This window comes from Anas platyrhynchos, chromosome 4 (genome assembly GCF_047663525.1).
Source record: "Anas platyrhynchos isolate ZD024472 breed Pekin duck chromosome 4, IASCAAS_PekinDuck_T2T, whole genome shotgun sequence".
Taxonomy (NCBI): domain Eukaryota; kingdom Metazoa; phylum Chordata; class Aves; order Anseriformes; family Anatidae; genus Anas; species Anas platyrhynchos.
In genome coordinates, this window is record NC_092590.1 from 52,184,905 (window position 1) to 52,203,931 (window position 19,027).

Here is a 19,027-nt window from a genome sequence, read left to right on the forward strand (position 1 = left end):
GGTGTAGCTGAGCCCTCCTGCAGTGGCCACCTGCCTGAAAACTGCATCATGTGTGACGCTGGCAGAACTGGAGTCCTGTGCAGTGGTGAGAAACTTGATCCCATCCTGTTTCCCTATTTTCAGAGCAAGGAAAATAAATTCTGTTGTTTTCTGGGCTTTGAGAGGCTCAGAACTTTTCATTATTCTGAGGTGTGCCTGTGCTTGTCCATGCTTTGCCTGCAAATAATGTGCCTAAGGCCCAGCTTTACTCTTTCCCTGCTTGGCTGCACGTGGCAGGGGCTCTAAAACTTATAGGACGATCCTCAGCTTAAGCTTTTGCTTTCTGGTATCTTATGAATGTGTTCTCCTGAGATGGAAGGAAGGTAGAACTGAAGAGACCTGCTGTTGAAGAGGATACATATCCCCTTATCCCCAAATATCTATCCCAGGCCTCTGGAAACTTCACTTTTTGTCATCAAAGTCAGCAGGGATGGACAGATGAGTTCTGAGGAAAGAAGAGAGGGAGAAATGAAGGAAATCAGCAATTTTAGCTGTATTTTTCAAGCTGAGTAGATTGGAGCTGCTTTCAGGTGTTCTAGATTTACATATCCTTTCAATTAGTTGTATCCACCAAGGTGGTAGTGTGGTATGTCTGGAAATCTTATCAACTACTTAAAAATAGTTCAGTATAGAAGGAGGTTGGCTGAAGATAGGAATTGCAAAGTTGGCAACGTTTTTTTTTGAAAATTTTGTGGATGGACTCTTGGAGTAAGTCCAGCTTCAAATATAAGGTGATCTCCAAGTCATTTGTAAACGAAGTGGGATTTTCTCTTTTTGCTGTAGACATCTCATATTCGGGTTTACAGGTGGCCAGTTATGTGTTCTTATACTGTCTTCAAGGCAGACTTGCATCTTTTCTTCTTTCTTTATGTAGAAGGAAAGTGGAAAGTGCATGTTTCGTGTCTTTTTACTTTGCATGTGAAAGAACATCATTGCTATCACAAACTTTCATGAATGACACCAGCAAGTAAGCTATTCAGCACAGTTTGTTGCAAGCATTCTAAAATCCTTTTTTTTCCTTCAAAGAATAATTGCAAGTTTTGAAAACAGCATAACAGAGGGAGTCAAAGAGCAGAGTGATCATTCACATAACCAACTAGAACATAGAACTGTGAACCTGCTCAGCCCTTTCCACAAAGAACAAAACCTGAGTTGTATAGCTGTGCAAGGTATTTGGGTTTCTGAGGTCAAACCTGGAGAAGGCAGGCAAAGCACTGTTTAGGATTTCACCTAGTGTAAAGGCTTTGTGCTATATGTATTTCACATCTTCTTTAATCCATTGCATCCATAAATACATACCATAGCTATATGGTTTCTGAAGATGGAATGTGTGCGTCCTGTGCAGTTTACTGATGCTGTCAGTATTGGCTTTAAGGCAGTATTTGCGTGGTGTTGCCTGCTGTGGGCATGCTGTAGGTGGATGTAAGTTTTGGCAACAGCCTTAACCCTTCCAGCTAGCTGCATTTCCCAAAGCAGAGAGATTGCATGTAAACAGTAGGTGGAGCTGTCTTTTGCTGGGAGTCCATTTAAATAAGGAGGCATTAAAATACTTTGGCATAATAAAAATATTGGTATTTAAAGAAATTTATCTAAGGAGTTAAGTTTGTTTTTCAAAAGCTCTTTAGAAGACAGTTTAGAAGATCATTTTTAATAGCCTTCTGGTGAGATTTACACGTTGTGCTAAATTCAAGTGAATTGTAAATACAGGGAAGGGATTACTTATGCTCAGCTCTTTAAGTGACTGTAAGGAGTTCCGCTCTGAGGCAGCAGCCTGGTTTGCAGCACAGCAGAAAGGTTGCTGGTTTTTCCATTCCTCTGCTTCCCATTCCCTCCTTCATAGGTCTGATGCATATCTTAATCATCTTCTGAATGTGGCAGTCCATGAATCTCCTGTTGAAAGCTTTGCTATTAGCATGGTATTTGGCAGCAATAAAAACTTTGCTATAAATGTTCTTCTGTGGTTTTAGAAACACCCTTGCTCTTCTATTTGAAAGGAGCACAGTAAACCGTGGTCAAGCCTGAATTCCTTTATTGTCTCTCTTTACTGGCATGGAGACTGATGAAAGTCAAAACAGTGGTATAGTAACAGAAACAAAGTGCTGTGTGCTGTTACACGGGGCCTTGTTAATAGAAGAAAAGCCTTTTCATCTCTTTCCATTTGAACTGTACAAATACGGTTTTAAAAACTAAACTCACTACAAAATGAGCAAAACCTCTGAGTTCATGAGATAAAGAAGAGTACTATAACTTTCAAATGGGCTGGTATATGTATGGAGTGAACTGAATGGTGAAACTTCTTTGGGTAGAAATGGGAAGATACTGAATTTTGTATTGGAAATATGAAATAACATTTTGAGTTAGATAAATACCTCAAAATGGGTGGGAAATTGCAGGGGAATACCTTGTCTTAAAACATAAAACATACAAAGAATATCAAATGTGCAATTCTTAAAATATATCTATATATATATAAATTAAAATTGTGCTTGACTGTAATGGTATCTGTTATTTATTGTTGACAAGATCGATGTAACAATACTTAAGATTCAGTAGCATCAATTCCTGGACTAAACTCTAGGGATAAAAGCTACCAGTGAAGAAAACAAGCCATAATAACTATAGATACATTGATATCTTTCAGGTAAATCATCAGGTCTGATCTCAGATATCCAACATCCACCCTGGCCAACTGTTAGGCCGGTGCTGTAAACCAGACAAGGAGTGAGGCAATGTCAGCCTTGAGTTTGAGGCCTTCATGCAGGAGGAGAAGGCAAATGAGTACTGCAGGGCTCAGAGCGGTCTGTGGGGTGTTCAAATCCCTTCTGCAGCATGTCTCTGGCTATGTAATAGGTACTTGGATAACTGCTGGCCTTGTCAGTGTTTGGGAGGCCTCTCAAGGCATCTTCATGGGATGGGAGAGTTCCTGTACCAACCTGACTGAGTTGGGCCTGGTTTAGCCTGCAGAATTCTTGCTGGGTCCTGCCATGCTGCTCCAGGGACGCACGGGTGTCCTCAGGGCTTACCCCAGGGAAAGGTGAGGCTGTTCCTCTCAGAATTAGTCTCCTTTTTGTCTAACAAAAGTAACGGAAGCTCTGCAGTGTGGGACTATCTAGCCAAGCAGATTTGATTTTCCAGTCTGCTGCAATACTGAGTTCCTGATTTCTCCCTGTAGTGCAACTCTTAGTCTTGACCTAAAGCAAATGTTCCTAATTTCAGTGATGGTCAATGGAGCAGATGTTTTGTTGCATCATTCACCCCTGGAGGCAGGAAGGCTTTTTGCTTCTTAGAGTGCTAAATGTTTTAAGAGTTTGAAGTGTTTCTGAAAGTTTTAGATCTGTCTGGGGGGGCTTCCCTGTAGGCCTTCCCATTCCCAGGGGACAACCACCCTTTGAGAACAGTGGTGGGGGTTAATCTGTCCCTGGTAACTCTTGATGAAACAGCCTTTCTGAATAGACTCCACCACGTAAAGCCCTATTGAAAGAGGTTGATGTTATGGCTGTTCCACCTTGCACTGTTGCACTAGGGTGAAGCTCACAGTTTCAACCCCATTGAGTGATCAGTGTTCACCTTGCTAAGTAGATCCCGTCTTCTGATAGTCATCTGGTTTTGCCAGTGTAGAGCAAAGATGTTGCGCCAAGTCCCAGATGTGCAAGTTTTTTTTGTTTGTTTGTTTTAAGTAACTAAACTTTTCAAGTCATCTCTGTAACTCGTTAGATGTAACAAAAAGGATGAAGATATTCCTGCCAAGGCAGTTCTCTGTTTTTGAGGACGTGACCAAATAGCTGAGATGTAGAGATGCTCAGAAACAAAACAGATTGTATTTCATCAATAAGTGACTCTGCATTGGTGTGTACTGCTGCTTAGAAGCATCACCAGTTGGGGAGCACTATCTGCATTAAACATTATGCTTCTTTCGAAGCTGGATGCTGCATTTAGAAAAATAATGTACAAGTTCCTTCTTTCAATCTCACCTTCCAGTTCACAGAATTGCTTTGTCCTGTCAAGGACGCTATTGCTAAAAAGAGAAAATAAGCATTCTTTAGAATAACTGGAATTATGCAAGCTGTGATGTTCCTTCTGGCTGTTGGCTACATTTGTGCTGATGTCTCCAAGGACATGGTTTGCTTCCATGGGATCAAGGGTGTACTGCTGATTCACGTTCAGCTTGACAGACTCATTCGTCATGAACTTCACTGGGATTTACATCACTGATCTGCTGCTGGGCTATCCCAAATGAAGAAAAAAAAAAAAAAAACACACAAAAAAAAACACATAGGAAAAATGAAATAAAGGCTGAAAAGAACGGTCTTTATGATCAGTGCTGAACAGTACCCTGAATGCAGCAGAAGGCTTATTTAGTGTCCATAAGCATCCATGATGTATGTTCTTAGTGAGTGCTACTGTTTCTACAGATGAAAAGAGAACTGAAAACTTGTGTCCCAAATGTTGAAATATTGTGCTAGTAAATAACATTTTAATCCTCCTATTTATACTTCTGCTCAAACACTGGAAATAAGTAAAATTGAGAGGCTATCTAACGCTCGGTTACCAAAGCTTGCTGTTGTTTGCATTTATTTGTTCAAGAGCTTGAGAATCAAATAACTATATTGCCATGTTGAGACACAGACTGTGACTCCTTAATACCAATGAATTTAAAAGTGAAGTAATACTGAGGATGGAGCAGCTCATTATATATTTCATGAAGAAGAAGAAAAATCTAAAGCAATAAATGGGGCTGTAGATAGGTGGAGGTTCTTACCCAGCTCTGTTGATCTCAGAGCTGCTTAGACAATTGACCTGATTCTTTTTTCTTTAAAAACTTGCCAGTTTCTTTCTTTCTGTCTCTCACCTTTCTGACCTCCTTCTTTTAAATAGTCTTTCAGGAGTTTATGTTCCTGTATGATTTGGGGAAAACACCACTTCTCATCTACCTGTTGCTTTTGCATTTTTTGGTGCATCCTTAATGTCAGAGGATCGGTTTGATCCATAGAGTGCAGGGTTTTTTCAACATTAAAATCGTCTTACTGAGGAGAGAAGAGGAAAAAAATGATAGAACGTCTATGGGATTTACACATCCTATCTGGAAGAGTACCTAAAATACCTTATTCTCATCTTCATTGTTGATACAAAACAAATGGGGAAGGTGGAACCCTGCTGGGTTCTCCAAATACAACAGTTACACCTTATGGAAATGGTTTTGGAAGTGGTCCCTGGAGTTTTTAAATCCTGCCCCTGGCTAAAGGACACATTTCTAATTTAGAGAAGGAGACTGAGACAGATAATGTAAAGACTTTCATTTTAAAAATGAAGTAAATCTTAACCAAAACAGGTTGGCAGAGATGTTTTAGTTCAGCATTTAAATTACTCGGAATAATATTCAGAAAAAAAATAAAAGCATCGTAAAGGATCATATACTTCCTTTTATTGAAGTAAGTTTATGTGAAGGCAAAATTTGCCCCTCAATACTTTAAGGTATTCCTTGCAGGTGGTGGTAGGTGGCTTTTCGCTCTTCTTTAGACAATTAGGAGTTGTTCTGAGTGTTGTGGTGTTTAGTTGAAAGTGGTGATTTTTTGTTTGTTTGTTTTGTGTTTTGTTTAGTGACTACTGTGTTACGTGAATTTACTTTAAAAGGAAAAAAGAAAAGAGTAATGTTGATACTCACCACATTTATTTGAAGTTAAATGAAAATGTTTGAGCTGACTCTGAAGTATCAACTATCCTATTTTACCCTAAGCTCTTGTTGTATACTTCATATTTTATTCTGTGACTTAATATTATTTAAGAAAAAAAAAAACAGTTCCTAGGTTAAGTTTGTTTATGAAGTTTCAGTAAGGGTGTTTTTGTCCCTTACTGTAGTCTTGTCTTTGTTTAATGAATAGCCTACTGTATGCTGTATAGTCTCTTGTGGTGTAAGATGGGTAACGGTTCATGCCCTAATAAAATTGTAAAGAGTGTCATATTTGTGCCTTATACCTCATTTGCTTTGCTATGAAACAGTTAGCAGATGGAAGTGAAGCACAAAACCCTGTGCAGTGATGTGAAACAGAAATATGCTGGTAGTATGTTATCTTTGATTAAATTACAGTTGGCACATTGATGCAGAACTATTTGGCTAACCCTAGTGTTACTTTTTAGGAAGGGAATGTGGTGACAGTGGTCTTTCTATGTGTCTGGAATTGTTGGATAAAGTTTATTTTAAAATTTAAATTAAAATCTTTTGTCACAGACAGTAAACCGAAACACTTGCATTTGACTTGTAGCCAGGTCTCCTTTCATGTCTGGTTGTGATTAGAGTTGAAGATAATTATTAAAAATTTAAAAGAAAACAGAACTGTGTTGCTCTTGCAACAGTTCTGCAAATATAGTATTTCATTATTTATATTCTTTGTTAATGTAATACTGCAAGGCTTATATAAACTTCAGTGCGAAGTCTTTTTGTCTTAATGAAAGTACTGTGAAAGGGGACTTCAATGTGGTCTTTCTTTAGAGCATTTACATGATGTGCACAACAGGAGTAAACATTAATGTACAGATCAACATCCGTGAAGTTTTGAAACAGGTTTTTAACATAAATGCACATCGTTATTTATTTTTTAGGCTATATATCTTTAAATTGTAAGGAAATGACTTTGTGTATTAAAAAGCTTATGAGCGTAGATAGCATTTACTTGTAAATGTGTCCAGTTTATTTTCGGCATGTTTAATGGATTATCACAAATGTGAAACTCCATTCATAATACAGCCATATTCTACAACAACTCTCATCAAAGGTTTTTAAATGACTGATTTTAAGAACTTTATGACCACGGCTCATTATGTAACTTCTTAAGATCACTTTTTAAATATACATTTTGAGATGTTACAATCAGATCACATAATTGCCTTTGAGAATAATATAGATCGTTCATTAATCTAATTAACATTTGAGTTTTAAAATAGAAAAGAATGTGGGAGAGTAAGTTTAATTGTAGTTGCATAAGCTGTGAGTTACGGGTCTTTGAATTAGAAACAAGTGTTAATCCTTTTAAGTGAATTGACTTTTAAATAGATAAAACTACTGTACTTCTTAACTGTCTGGAATCTTCAGTGAGCAACAGCATTTCTAACATTAGTCTAAACAACTTTTACATCAAACAAACCAAATTGCTTAGGGAAGGTTGAATGGCTTCTTTCGGTTTTTGATTGCCATTACTGATTAGTACATATACAGCTAGAAACAAACTGATATATATGTATTTATTCTATGTGTATACGTAAAGGTGCAGATAAAACACAACACTTATAAGGTACTGATTAATGATGCCATTTCTTGAAACGAAGCAATTGAATTGCAATCTTCTGTTCTCTGCTAAGATTTATTCAATCGTTTTGTTTAGGTGAACACCTGAGATTTCTTTTATTCACTAAGCTTTTTTTTTTTTTTGGCTTCTATTATATTTTCTTAGTCTTGAAAAGAATTATCTAGATAGGCAGCAAAAAGAACAAGATGTTTACATTTGTTCAGACAGCTATATCAAATGCAATAGAACTGTGACGTTAATGGTTATACAATCCCTAAATTACTTAGAAAACATTGAAAATAACTGTGATTTCTGTGATAACAGAAAAGAGGAATTAAGCTTTACTATTTGACTCAAACATAAATGAAGAACACAACAAGTTAGGAAATGTTAATGTGACAAAAACTTTGTGGTAAGTTTTTTGCTTTAAATTAAAACTTACTGCACAGTGGATAAGATGCTTTGTGTATCTGAAAATATAATGCTGAACTAATAGTGAAGTATGTTACCAAATGCTTTGGAAATTATGGATTTAAATTTCATCATCTACACGATAGTATTTACAGTTTAAAAAATCCACGTACTTGTAGACCATATGTTTGTGATGATCAAGAAATTGTTAAACAGGAGGAGGTCCTATAGGACTCTTTGAACCTGTACAAAAACCCAAAACACTCTTTCAGTCCAAGAAATAGAAATTTATTCTAATTGCTGGTATTTATATCTGTGGGGAAACAGACTGGTTGGAAATAAGATACAGCTTGCTGTACATGTGTTCCATGATATCTTAATTTAATAGGGTGTGTCAGCTATAATGACTGTGTTTTTCATCAGCAAAATCAATCCTGGATATAGGATTGGGAGATGCCAGTTCCAGCATGTGCTTGGCATGCAGCAAAGCCATGTGGCACCTGCATTTTGCTGGAGCTCTGTGGCAGTTATGGATATCAGCACTAAGTACTTTGTCTCGTGCATCTTTTGAGATGACAGAAAGGACTTGAGAATTTATGCTAAGAATAGAGCTGTCTAGTCAAAGAAGGAGTTTGTGGGGGCCAAACATGAAGAAAATAGCTGAAAATGATGTAGAGCTATAGGAGCAAAGCACCACTGAGAACAGCCCATGCTGAAACCAAAAATACAGAGTGTACTGGTGTGCTTGCTGTTCTTTTAAGTGTCTGGCTTGAAGTGGAACATGGCAATACAGTAAAACTGGGTGTTTTGCTGAGTGTTTTTTTTCCAGCATAATTTAGCCTTATGATTCAGTCTCACAAAGGATGACTAGTAATTCGCCATGTCTCTTGTGTAACATATGTACATACTCATACATCATCTTGTTTTCCATGCATATTTATTTGCTTACTGCCCAAAGTGATTGTTACGGTATTCTCAGCTGCAGAAATCTTCCAGAGATAATCAGAGAAATAATCAGTCCTGTGAATAACGTACCAAAGAAGAACAACGACCTCCCTCTCACTGGAACAGCGAGCCAAGAACACGATGAAGTACTCAGTGTCTAAAAGCATATGTCTTAGTACTATATGAGGACACATACAAGCCACCTGAAATCCTTTGGGCATAGTATTTTAAGACAAATAAGTCATTTCATTTCAGTGAGAAGTTGAAAGCATCCAGATGATTCAGCCAAATTTGCAGTTTTCAAGTCACTTTATGGTTGCAGTGAACTACTGTTTTCAAGGATTACGGTTTTTCATGGCTGGTGACCTTCTGGCTGGCACTTGGCCGAGGGCTTTGCATTACTAAACATGGTGGAAAAGGTGAAGAATAAGGTAATGCAGTATGACCATGACAAATACTTAGTCAAGATTAGGAAATGGCTTTGAGAAAATCTGGAATGCCAGTACTTAACTGACTGTTATGCCAGCACTTGAAAGTTTAATATAGGCAGTTACCCCTAAGATGCTTAATTCTGGAAGCTTTTACCTACTTATTCATACAGTTCTGAATTTGTTTTGATGCTTAGGAAGGCAACTGGGAAATACTGTAGTCAGCAGATAGAAATGGTTATGTTTTGTTTATAGTGTGTTAAGTCAGAAGAGGATACTGAATGATAGAGTATGTTTAAAAAAAAAAAAAGTAATAATAGGTTCAAATTGCCATGCATTTAAACTCTGAGTGACTAAAATGCAAAATTCTTAATTCATTTCAAGACACCCAAGTTGTCAGTCGTGTTTGTCCAGTCATTCTGAATGTGCTGGGAAACTGGAAACCCTAGATAACCTAGGAATCGTAAAATGTAACGCGGGCCCATACCCAGGCGTCTGCATTTAGGTACTTAGAACTGAACATGGTGATTATTAGAGTGCTTTAATTATATTTCTCCCAATTACCTGATTGCTTTTTGTTTTATGTAAAAATTTTGAAAATAGTGTCAAAACTGATGGTTGTTTCCTGTCAACAGTGACAGTGATGGCAGCAGCTTCCACTACCACAGTGCTGTGTGTGTATGTGAGGGGTGAAGTGGGTTTCTGGTCCCGTGCCTCCTTCAGGTTAGTGACATGAAGAATACGAGATCTTCAGTTTCTGAACCAGGCACCCTCACCTCATATTCCCATACGCTCTGGCCCCACAAATCCACACTGCAACTTCCCACTCCAACCCTTTCTTCCCCATCCAGGAATTCACCTTCTGCTTCTATGTCCTCAAACGCCCTGGGTTTACATGACTTCAGACGTGACAGGCAAGAGGCCTTGCCTCCCTGAAGGACCTTCGCTCTGCTGCTCCTGCAGTTGTGAAGAAAGAAGGCAACAGGTGACCATCAACCAGAGCAGAAGGGTTTGTGTTTGTGGGAGATGAGCATATGCTATTAGAAATACGCCTGTCACATCTGCTTCGGCCTGCTCTAAGGTTTTAGTGCTCTTCAGGTTCGGGGCCTTCCTTTGGAAAAGTCATCCAGACCGTATCCCATCATGGCCTATCTTCTGTCTCTCCAAAGAAGGAGGGAGTAGGTGGTGTTCTCTTCTTTATTAGCAATTCAAGGACTGGGTGACTTTTGAAATTAACTAATTTCAAGACCTGAATTATTTTCATGGTATTTGCTGTTAAAGAGTGATATTGAAATCCATGAAGAAGTACAAAAACATGTTGTGTTAATAAGAATAACATCTGGAAATTACACCAATGTGGAGCCATGAAGGGGCGTCATCTGTCCTACTAAATTGCTCTCAGTTTGCAAAATATCCAACTCCCTTGGCAGCACCGTTGCCCAATTGGCCTCATGGATTCTGAGATCTTTCTGCATTCCTCAGGAGTATCCGGCATTGGATGTGAACAGGGGCAAGCTACCGGGAAGGACAGATCTATATTCTTAAAATTAAAAATTACAGATAAAGAAAACAATTTATTTGGAATTTTTCAGCCTTTAAAAAGTCTAGTCTGTGAACGTATGCGTTCCAAGATAATTTCTTATTCGGGGCTCTGTCAAGTGAAAAATGGACCTCGGCAGTAGTGCTCCAGCCAGTGAAGCTCGAACAGCGTTCTCGCATGAAATTGAACTAAGTTTAAAGCTATGCGTATTTGGCGGTTCCTGGAGTCTTGGAAAAGCATCCACTTATTTATTCAATTGGTCACAAAATGTACTTTCCTCTTTACTTGTTTTCTTGTCCCTGTGGAGATAATTAACTAAGTGTTAGATGAAGAAATAAGGACTGTATGTTTGGAACAGCGCGTTGATATTTCTGACCTTTGCTCTTTAGACACCTCATTCATCCATAAATCTTTATGTTAAAAAAAAAAAAAACACTTTGGGATTCTGAATTTTAAAAATTTACTAGTAAATCTATCTTGAAAAATAATTATTGTTTGAAGTGATGCCTGCATTATACTACATATGCTGCAGCATTAATTTAAGGTGGAAAAACATCATAGCGTCGAGTTGTGTCTTGATGTCTACATATGCAGTTTGTCTGGTTAACATTTGGTTTAACTTTTGAGGTGAAAGTCTGTCTCTCCCACTCAGGCTACTTTTACTACTGAAAAACAGACTTTTGACAGATCTTTAATATGGTAAATTGCTGGTAATTTCTGCCTCAGTATGTCCAACTTAAACCATCAGCTGTGCTAGTAGTAGAACTGCTACTTCCCTACTACACATCATCATTTGTGCGTGTGGTATTAACTGTGCATTTTCTATGTGGTATAGCCATTGCATGTGTTAGTTTTCACTGTTGCTACCTTCATAATTAACAAAAAAATAATTTGTGTTGACTGTTATTTTTTTCTTAATATAGGGTACCACTTCTGTAATTTAAAAACTTGGCAAACTGCTCTGTAGTTCTTTTGGGATCTGCCCTAAATCTTGAAAGTTGGAGGTGGAATTCAATGTCTGTATGTCCCTGTATGTTTGCAAATCAACTACCTTAGGAGTGAAGGTTTGAAGGGGACCATTTGTACTTAATTCAGTCTTACGAGCATTTATGCAGCTGCTCGTAATACACCTGTCAAGCCCTGCCTTAGAAAAAGCTAAATTTGTTTGCCTCCACTCTTGTCTCCAGCACTGGAAGATCGATTGATTCAGCAATATGTTTCTTAATGTCTCGTGCAAATATATTCATGCATTATTTGTACCCATTGATTTTATTACCAGAGTTGACCCTTAATGTAACCATTTTTCATACTTTTTTTTTTTTCAACGAGGAAGCCTAGACATTATTAATCTCTTATGTCATCTCAGGTTTTTACTTCCAATTTACAGCAGACTACAACTCCTAGCCTCAAAATGCATAATCTTGTACTTTGAACTGTTAGATTTCATCCCATGAAACTGTTAAGATTTTCATCCCATGTATGTTTTCTCCAATGCTAAAAGCAATCCAGCTGTCCCTTCTGTTTTTCTCTGTATTAGCAATGTTTCACAGCCTCGTGACAGCACCAGATTTGGCACTGTTTGGTACCCAAATCTGCACTATGTGTACACTTACGCGCACACAGTATGGTTTTACCAAGCTCCAGTTAAAATCTTTTCTTTTTGTATGCCTGTTACCTTGCCATCTACTTCTGGAAGTTTCTTAGGTATATTACAATACTTCTAATCCTAATCTTTCCTCTGTTAAATATGTTTATTTCCTATGTTAAATATGTTTCTTAGTTAATACTAAGCTAAATCTATGTGAGTTGTAATTAATTTGTTCTGTCTAGAAAATAGGTTACATATCAGTTTGACATGGTATTCTTTGATAAATGTACTTTATCCTGTTTTCCTCTAGAATGTAATGTGCTTTTTTTTTTTTTGAATGCTTGTCCTGAAGTTTTTCATACTGCTGTCATCAGACTAGTAAGGTAGCTATTTTTCACCATTTCTTAAATATAAATATTTTTGTTTTCTGATCCACTTGATGTGGTAGGTTTAGTAGGAGTCTTACCACTGGCTATTTGTTTTATGTGCAACTTGTTTCAGAACTTGCTTTGCTTTACCTGATTTAAACTGCTTTTTATTAGTTCTAATATGGTAACCTTGCTAAAATGACCTCATCGTCATTGGTCATTTCCCACTGCACTGTGGCGTGAAACCCAGGGCAGAATAGTTGACTTATTTCCTGGGTCATGTCTTGATGATTGCATACTTCCAACAGACAACAAACCTTCATTCCTTTCTTATTTCATCTATCTGTATAACTTTTATGGTTTATCAAATTTCCTTTACAAGCTCTAAACAAGCCTGGCTTCTTTCCCTGTGTTTCCTAGTGCCTAAATCTAATCTTATAGGATTTCCTTTGTTTCTTTCATTGTTTTAATTTGAATTAATTTGGTTTAAACTCAGTTAAAACTATATCATGATAACTTTCTAGATTTTTTCTTCTTTAAATGGTTTCTTCATATACAAGCCTTGCTGGTCTTCATGGGTAAATCTAAAACAGTCCCAGTGACTATTTATAGAAGAAATCTGATTTTTGCATCCAGTAGTGTTTGGGTGACCACTTTCATTTGCCTTTGTTTTTGCGTGGTTGTTTTTTTTTTTTTTTCTGTATCTTGGAATTTCATGTTCCTGATTGAGACAATTTTTGTGAATTCAACATTATCCCAGAAATCCCAGTATGTAGTGATGTGCAACCCTGGTTCTGTAATACTGTAATTACAGAAATTACTGTAATACCCTGATAGAATTGTTTTTATCATCCTTTCCCAAGTGACACAATTAGATCCTATTCTATCCCTATTACCTCTCTTTTTTTATCCTCAGTTTATCAGATCTCTAATGTGCAGAGCTGCCTCAGCACGCTGGCTTGCAGTGTTTCCTGGTAGAGAACTGGCTCTTCAGTAGTGAGGCTGGTACCTAGTCCATCGTGTTTCTGTGACATCCAGACTTCCTTCCTCCTGTAACATCCAGTTTCATTCCCTGTGCTATTTTAATGGTAAAGGTTACTTCTTAGGCACTATGGAATCTTGCTGTTTGTGCAAGAAAGGTTATCAGTACTTTTAAATCCCGTAGGGGAGGTTGAGGTCATACTTCTCTTTCTTCCCACAATTTGGAATTAAAAGATGACCAACTGCAGTGTAACACAGTCCTCATGAGTCAGACCCCTGTGCCCACGCAGAGATTTGGACTCTGTGTAGGTGTAGGGTCGCGGAGTATGACCACAACGGAGCATGAAGGGGAGGTGGGAGCAAGACAAGGCAGCCTTGCTGCAGTCCCTTCTGCCTGTAGTTGCCATCTCCTGCCTCTGAATCTCTGGATTTGCTTTAGGAGAACAAAAGAACAGTTGGTACATGAAGATGTAGTTGTCATCCATCTCCTTTTGATTTTGTAGGAGTTGTGTACTACGTAGCAAGACAAAAGGACAAAAGCAGCAGAGGGGCTGGTTGGGGTGGGATTAGATTAAATTTAGTCTGGTTTTGGCTTTGTGCTGAAATCTCCCCCTGTGAGCAAGCAGCAAGGAAGGTGGTGAGGATTTAGGCCTCAGAAGAAGTAATTTATTTGCTGAGTACCACCAATGACTTTCTTAAATGCCTTTCCTCATCTACTGGAATAGTTATATGCATCAAACAGCTGTCCAGGGAGATTTCTGTGTAGAAATTGGCTGGAGCTTTTGAACCCTGGATCTGAGCAGTTCCATGGATATTGTAAATATTACAAATGAGATGCTGGACTCTTCGATGCCAGCAAGTTTTGGTAATGACTTACTAAGGTCAGGATTTCACTTATATTTACATGTGTTGGACCTTCTCTTGGTGGTACTCTGAGGGTGGGAAAGTATTTCAGTGTTTATCTAAAATGGTGCTGAGCTGATCCTAGGCTGATCCAGCGATGCATCTGGATTCACTTTCGCAAGGAACAACATGCAACAAAACTCCCAAAATTATTTTGAAAAATTGAAATCAGCAGTCTTGAAACATTTTCACTGTTGTGTATGAGGCAACTTCATGTTTTCTCAATTGAAGCAAGTTATCAGTTTTTGAATATGCTGCTATATATCATGAATGCTAAAGGTAATAATGTAGTCATTATCAAAGGTATGCTGCAAGGCCTTATGGGCTGACATTTTCAAATCACCATGTAAATCTGCCTGACACAGCTTTAAAAGAAATAAAACAAGACTGAAAGCTCCAGTGTTTAGTCTAAAAACACACATGGCAGTGGTTGCTATTTTAGCCTATGCGGACTAACCGTAGAAGCCTTTTGTCAGCTCTTGGGCCTACTGAGCGGTGTCAGCTTGATTTGTGTGTTAATTTGCTGACTTTTCGGTTTGATGCTCTCCGTTAAAATTCACATAAAGACCTTGTGTGTTTTTGTTTTATTTAGCAGCTTTCCCTAATCTAAATGCTCCTCCAAAGGCTGCCTGTGGTATCACTGAAGCTAAGAGAAAGCGCTTTCAGCATCAATTCGCTGCTGGAGTCATTCATTCACCACTTACATGATTCTGAAAGGATGGTGGCAGATGGAGATGTTTGTAAACTGATGAAATAACCAAATGCACAGAAGAGACACAGTAAACGTGTTTCTTCTTACAAGATTTTTCCTTTATGGAAAAATACCAAATAAAATGATCAGAGTGGTGTAAGGCATGAAACACCTAGCATCAGTTCAGCCTAGTGCCTTCCTGGCACCGAAGCTTGTTCTGTTTAAGGATTCTCGTCACTCCGTCTCATGTGTCCCTGCTCTTTAGCTCTGGTTTGCTTGAGGAAGATGACTTGTTACTGGCAGAGGCTGCCAGAAACCAGGAAACAGCCCTGGCCTGGACTGTGGTCTAGACTTGCTATTAGGATGGTGTTTTGACACCGTTTTTCCTTGCGTGATGACGGTGTGTGATCACCTACCGTGATTTTCCTAGGTTAGATGAGACATTACAGACTTTTCTCTTTGAACCTGAGCTAACAGGGGCATTAATGTCCCCTTCTCCCTGGAACAGGTGAAATGTCTCTTCTAAAATACAAATTGAACAGCTCAGATGACATTTTAATGTTAGATGGAGTAACTGCTGATCCTGTAGTGTTTCTGTGGCTTGAATGACACCCCTTATGTGCTTTTGTTAAGGAGAGATTCACAGGCCAATGTAGGGGTGCAGGAGTTGTTTCTCTTCAGATAACGGGTGAAATCAGGCTGCATTTACTACATCTGATAAGCCACAAATTGTGTATGAAGCATTCTGACCTATTTCTGCCATCTAAAGCTCCCAGTGAATGCAATGAGCCCAGGATGTGGCCCATAATGGAGAAAGCCTCTAAAGTTCTCTATAACTGATTCTCTACCGCTTAAAAATCTAGGTTCGTATGAGGCTTTACAGTATTTGCAACCACTAAATGCCGTGTCTTGTTTTCTTGTCCACAGGTAGAGTCACTCCAGAACAACTCAGCTCATACATCCAGCTTTTCAAAAATAATCTCAAAGCTTTGGAGAACCATTGTGGTCTTCTACAGCTTGTGCTGGCCACAGTCCAGACTTTGAAACACCCCCAGATTTCCAAGTGGGACAACTTCCTAGCCTTTGAGAGATTACTTCTGCAAGTACGTACTATGTCAACTATTTTTTTTACTCAAGTAAAAAACATTATATTTTTTAAAAAATCACATTGAATTCTCTAGCTTGTATTTTTTATGAAGTTTGTAGCATGTCCTGTTAAAAAGCTGTTATTTATTGTTAAAATGAAAAAGGAATGGGAACTTACATAGTTAACCTTTATAGTTTTATCTAGAAGCAATTCTAGAAACAAAAGGCTAAACATTAAAGGGTAAGTACATAAACAATCCGAATTGGGTGATGGTTTTATATCTATATGAAATTTCAAGATGATACAAATTTTAGCACTGAGTAGGATGATGATGATTATTACTATCTGTCTGAAGACGCATCTTGAAGGTTATGTGTTGAATCAAATGCAGAGAAGACTGTTTATTACTAGGTGAGTATAAAGCTTGTGTAATTTACTAAGCAGATGTAAACACAGTAGCAAATTCCATGCACAAGAGAGTGAGATTTCTTTTGCTCACAGACATCATCTCTTCTCTGTTTCTCCCACTACTGTGTTTTTTACGGCATCCTGTTGGTGGCCACAGTAATATTGACATAGCCTTTTGTATCACACTTGGATTTCTCTCGGGAAATTAAGAGCTGGTGGTATTTTGAACTCTATCCTGGTAACCTTTGGAGATGTACTGAACAAAGGAGGAGTTTTTCAAAGAATCTAATAGAGGTAATTTTTGTAAAATTAAGGGAAAGCTCAACACTTCCCTGCCTGTGCTGTTTCTTCTGCAGTTGCATTGCAGGAACCATTTTGTGAAATCTTAACAAGTCCTCACAAGGTAACTTGTAATGTAGTTAGAATGTAGTCAGCCTTAAATAAGCAAAATGTATTGTGTAGAATTCAACAAAAAATAGATATTTCTTTGGTATAGATTAACTGCCTTTGTCTGGATGTTGCAAACAAACAAACAACCCAACCTTCCATGTGATTTCTGACAGCAGTACGTAATTTCTGATTGAATAAGAAGACTCAGACCATGCCTTATAGCTTTGTAGTCAGTGAACATTTGGGACATTCAGGGGCGAAACATACACAACTTTAGTACCAAGTTCTTATCTATGTTAATAAAAATTAAAAAAAAAAAAAAAAAAAAAACTATTCTCCTTTGCAGAGACTGAAATATTTTTAAGTAACATATACAACCTTGTTTAAAATAAAAAAAAAAAAACACATCAGGTAAAAGACATCATTGCAGCCATTCTTTGTTTTGTCTGGATGGTAGAGCATGGGACTGACAGCCCACAGTCCCCTTCTTTCTCTTGCAGTGACTCATGTCATCTAGCTGTCTTTTCGCAGAAGCTATGTATGTTCCATCCATTCCAGTCCAGCGTTAGAATCAAAATAAAGCTGCAAGCTCAGCATTGTTTTCACAACAGCAGGCAAATGCCTATAAAAAACATGCCTCAAATCAGCGGGGAGTGGGAAAAACAGAGGTAAAAAACAACCAAACTATATGTTTCATAAAAAAAGAAATGTATAACAAACGTTCTTGTAATTGTACACAGCTTTAGATTATACCCACTGCCTTCCACACATCATATTAAGGTGAAGTATGTTAGCCAAAGCAAACCTTCTAGGCTAACATAATTGTTGCTTAAGTACATGCTCATTTTCAGTAGTTCAAACAACAATTATTTTGAAATACACAATCTGTACAGCATGTATCCTTTTACTGACTATTCTGAAGATGGAGTCTGAGATGCGTTATCTGTTTTTGAGGGCATGGCCTGTCCCTGGTCTGCTGACAGAGTCTTATAGGAAGAGCAAAATACCGAGAGACCCAGAAGACCTCAGAGATTTTCATTAAAAAAAAAAAAAAAAAAAAGAAAAGAAAAAGATAACTATAACATTATATTGTGAATGGTTGGTACATAGCAGTCCACACTAAATTTAACATCATGGTAGCCTATTCCAGCAGGATTACTGAGAAATTCTTTAGTAGAACTGTTATGTTTCAGACATTCTAAAATAATAAATCTTAAAAGAATCTTCAATATGAAGGAATTGTTTCAACATGTAAGTAGTACTGTTGCTATCCTATGCTGGAACCATGTAGAAGACAACTGTTTATGAGACATCTACTGGGAGAAATATTATTAGACTTCGGGCAATATAGGAATTCTAGATTTTTCCCTTATGGATGCATGCCAGACGTCAGCTGATGCCAAAGAAGATAAGCCAGTATAAACAGCCAGTGGTAGGATTCTCAGATTTCCCCCAAAAATAAATTTGCATGTTTTTGGAGTTTCTCTCATTACTGAACCTCTCTGGCCTCCCAATTCTTTGCTTAGTCTACATTGTGCTTTTCAAAAAAAAAAACACCAAACAAACATAAAACACACAAACTGCTGACGTTAAAGCTTTAATTTTACACTGAGTAACCTCTTCCATTTCCCTTCTCTTTTGAATGCCTTCTTGATTCTTCATCACATTCAGTGGATGTTACAGGCACTCAGTTCTAAACATGGCTTAGTAGATGTAGAAAGTAACCTACTTCTGATATTTTACTATAATTAAAGTTCTGTAACTACATTTTTAGATCTGTAATGTCTTGTACGTATCTACATGCTTACTGTGGAGTGCTCTTCTTAACTGGGATGGATGAATGGGCTGAGAGCAAATTTGGATTTTGATGGGATTACGGCCTTAACCTCAAGGGAAAGTGATTTGTGTGCTGGGTTAAGAGTATTGCATCAGGATGTTCCATTGTGTCAATCACAACATTTTTCTGTG

At 37.9% G+C, this 19,027-nt stretch overlaps 1 protein-coding gene across 1 annotated transcript in view; it reads left to right on the forward strand.

Moving 5' to 3' along the window:
* SCFD2 (sec1 family domain containing 2) overlaps positions 1-19,027 on the forward strand; it is a 189,907-nt gene that overhangs the window by 37,087 nt on the left and 133,793 nt on the right. Inside the window, exon 4 of the mRNA XM_027457082.3 lies at positions 16,102-16,277. Within this exon, the coding sequence (XP_027312883.1) occupies positions 16,102-16,277 (176 nt within the window). The remainder of the gene's footprint in view (positions 1-16,101; positions 16,278-19,027) is intronic.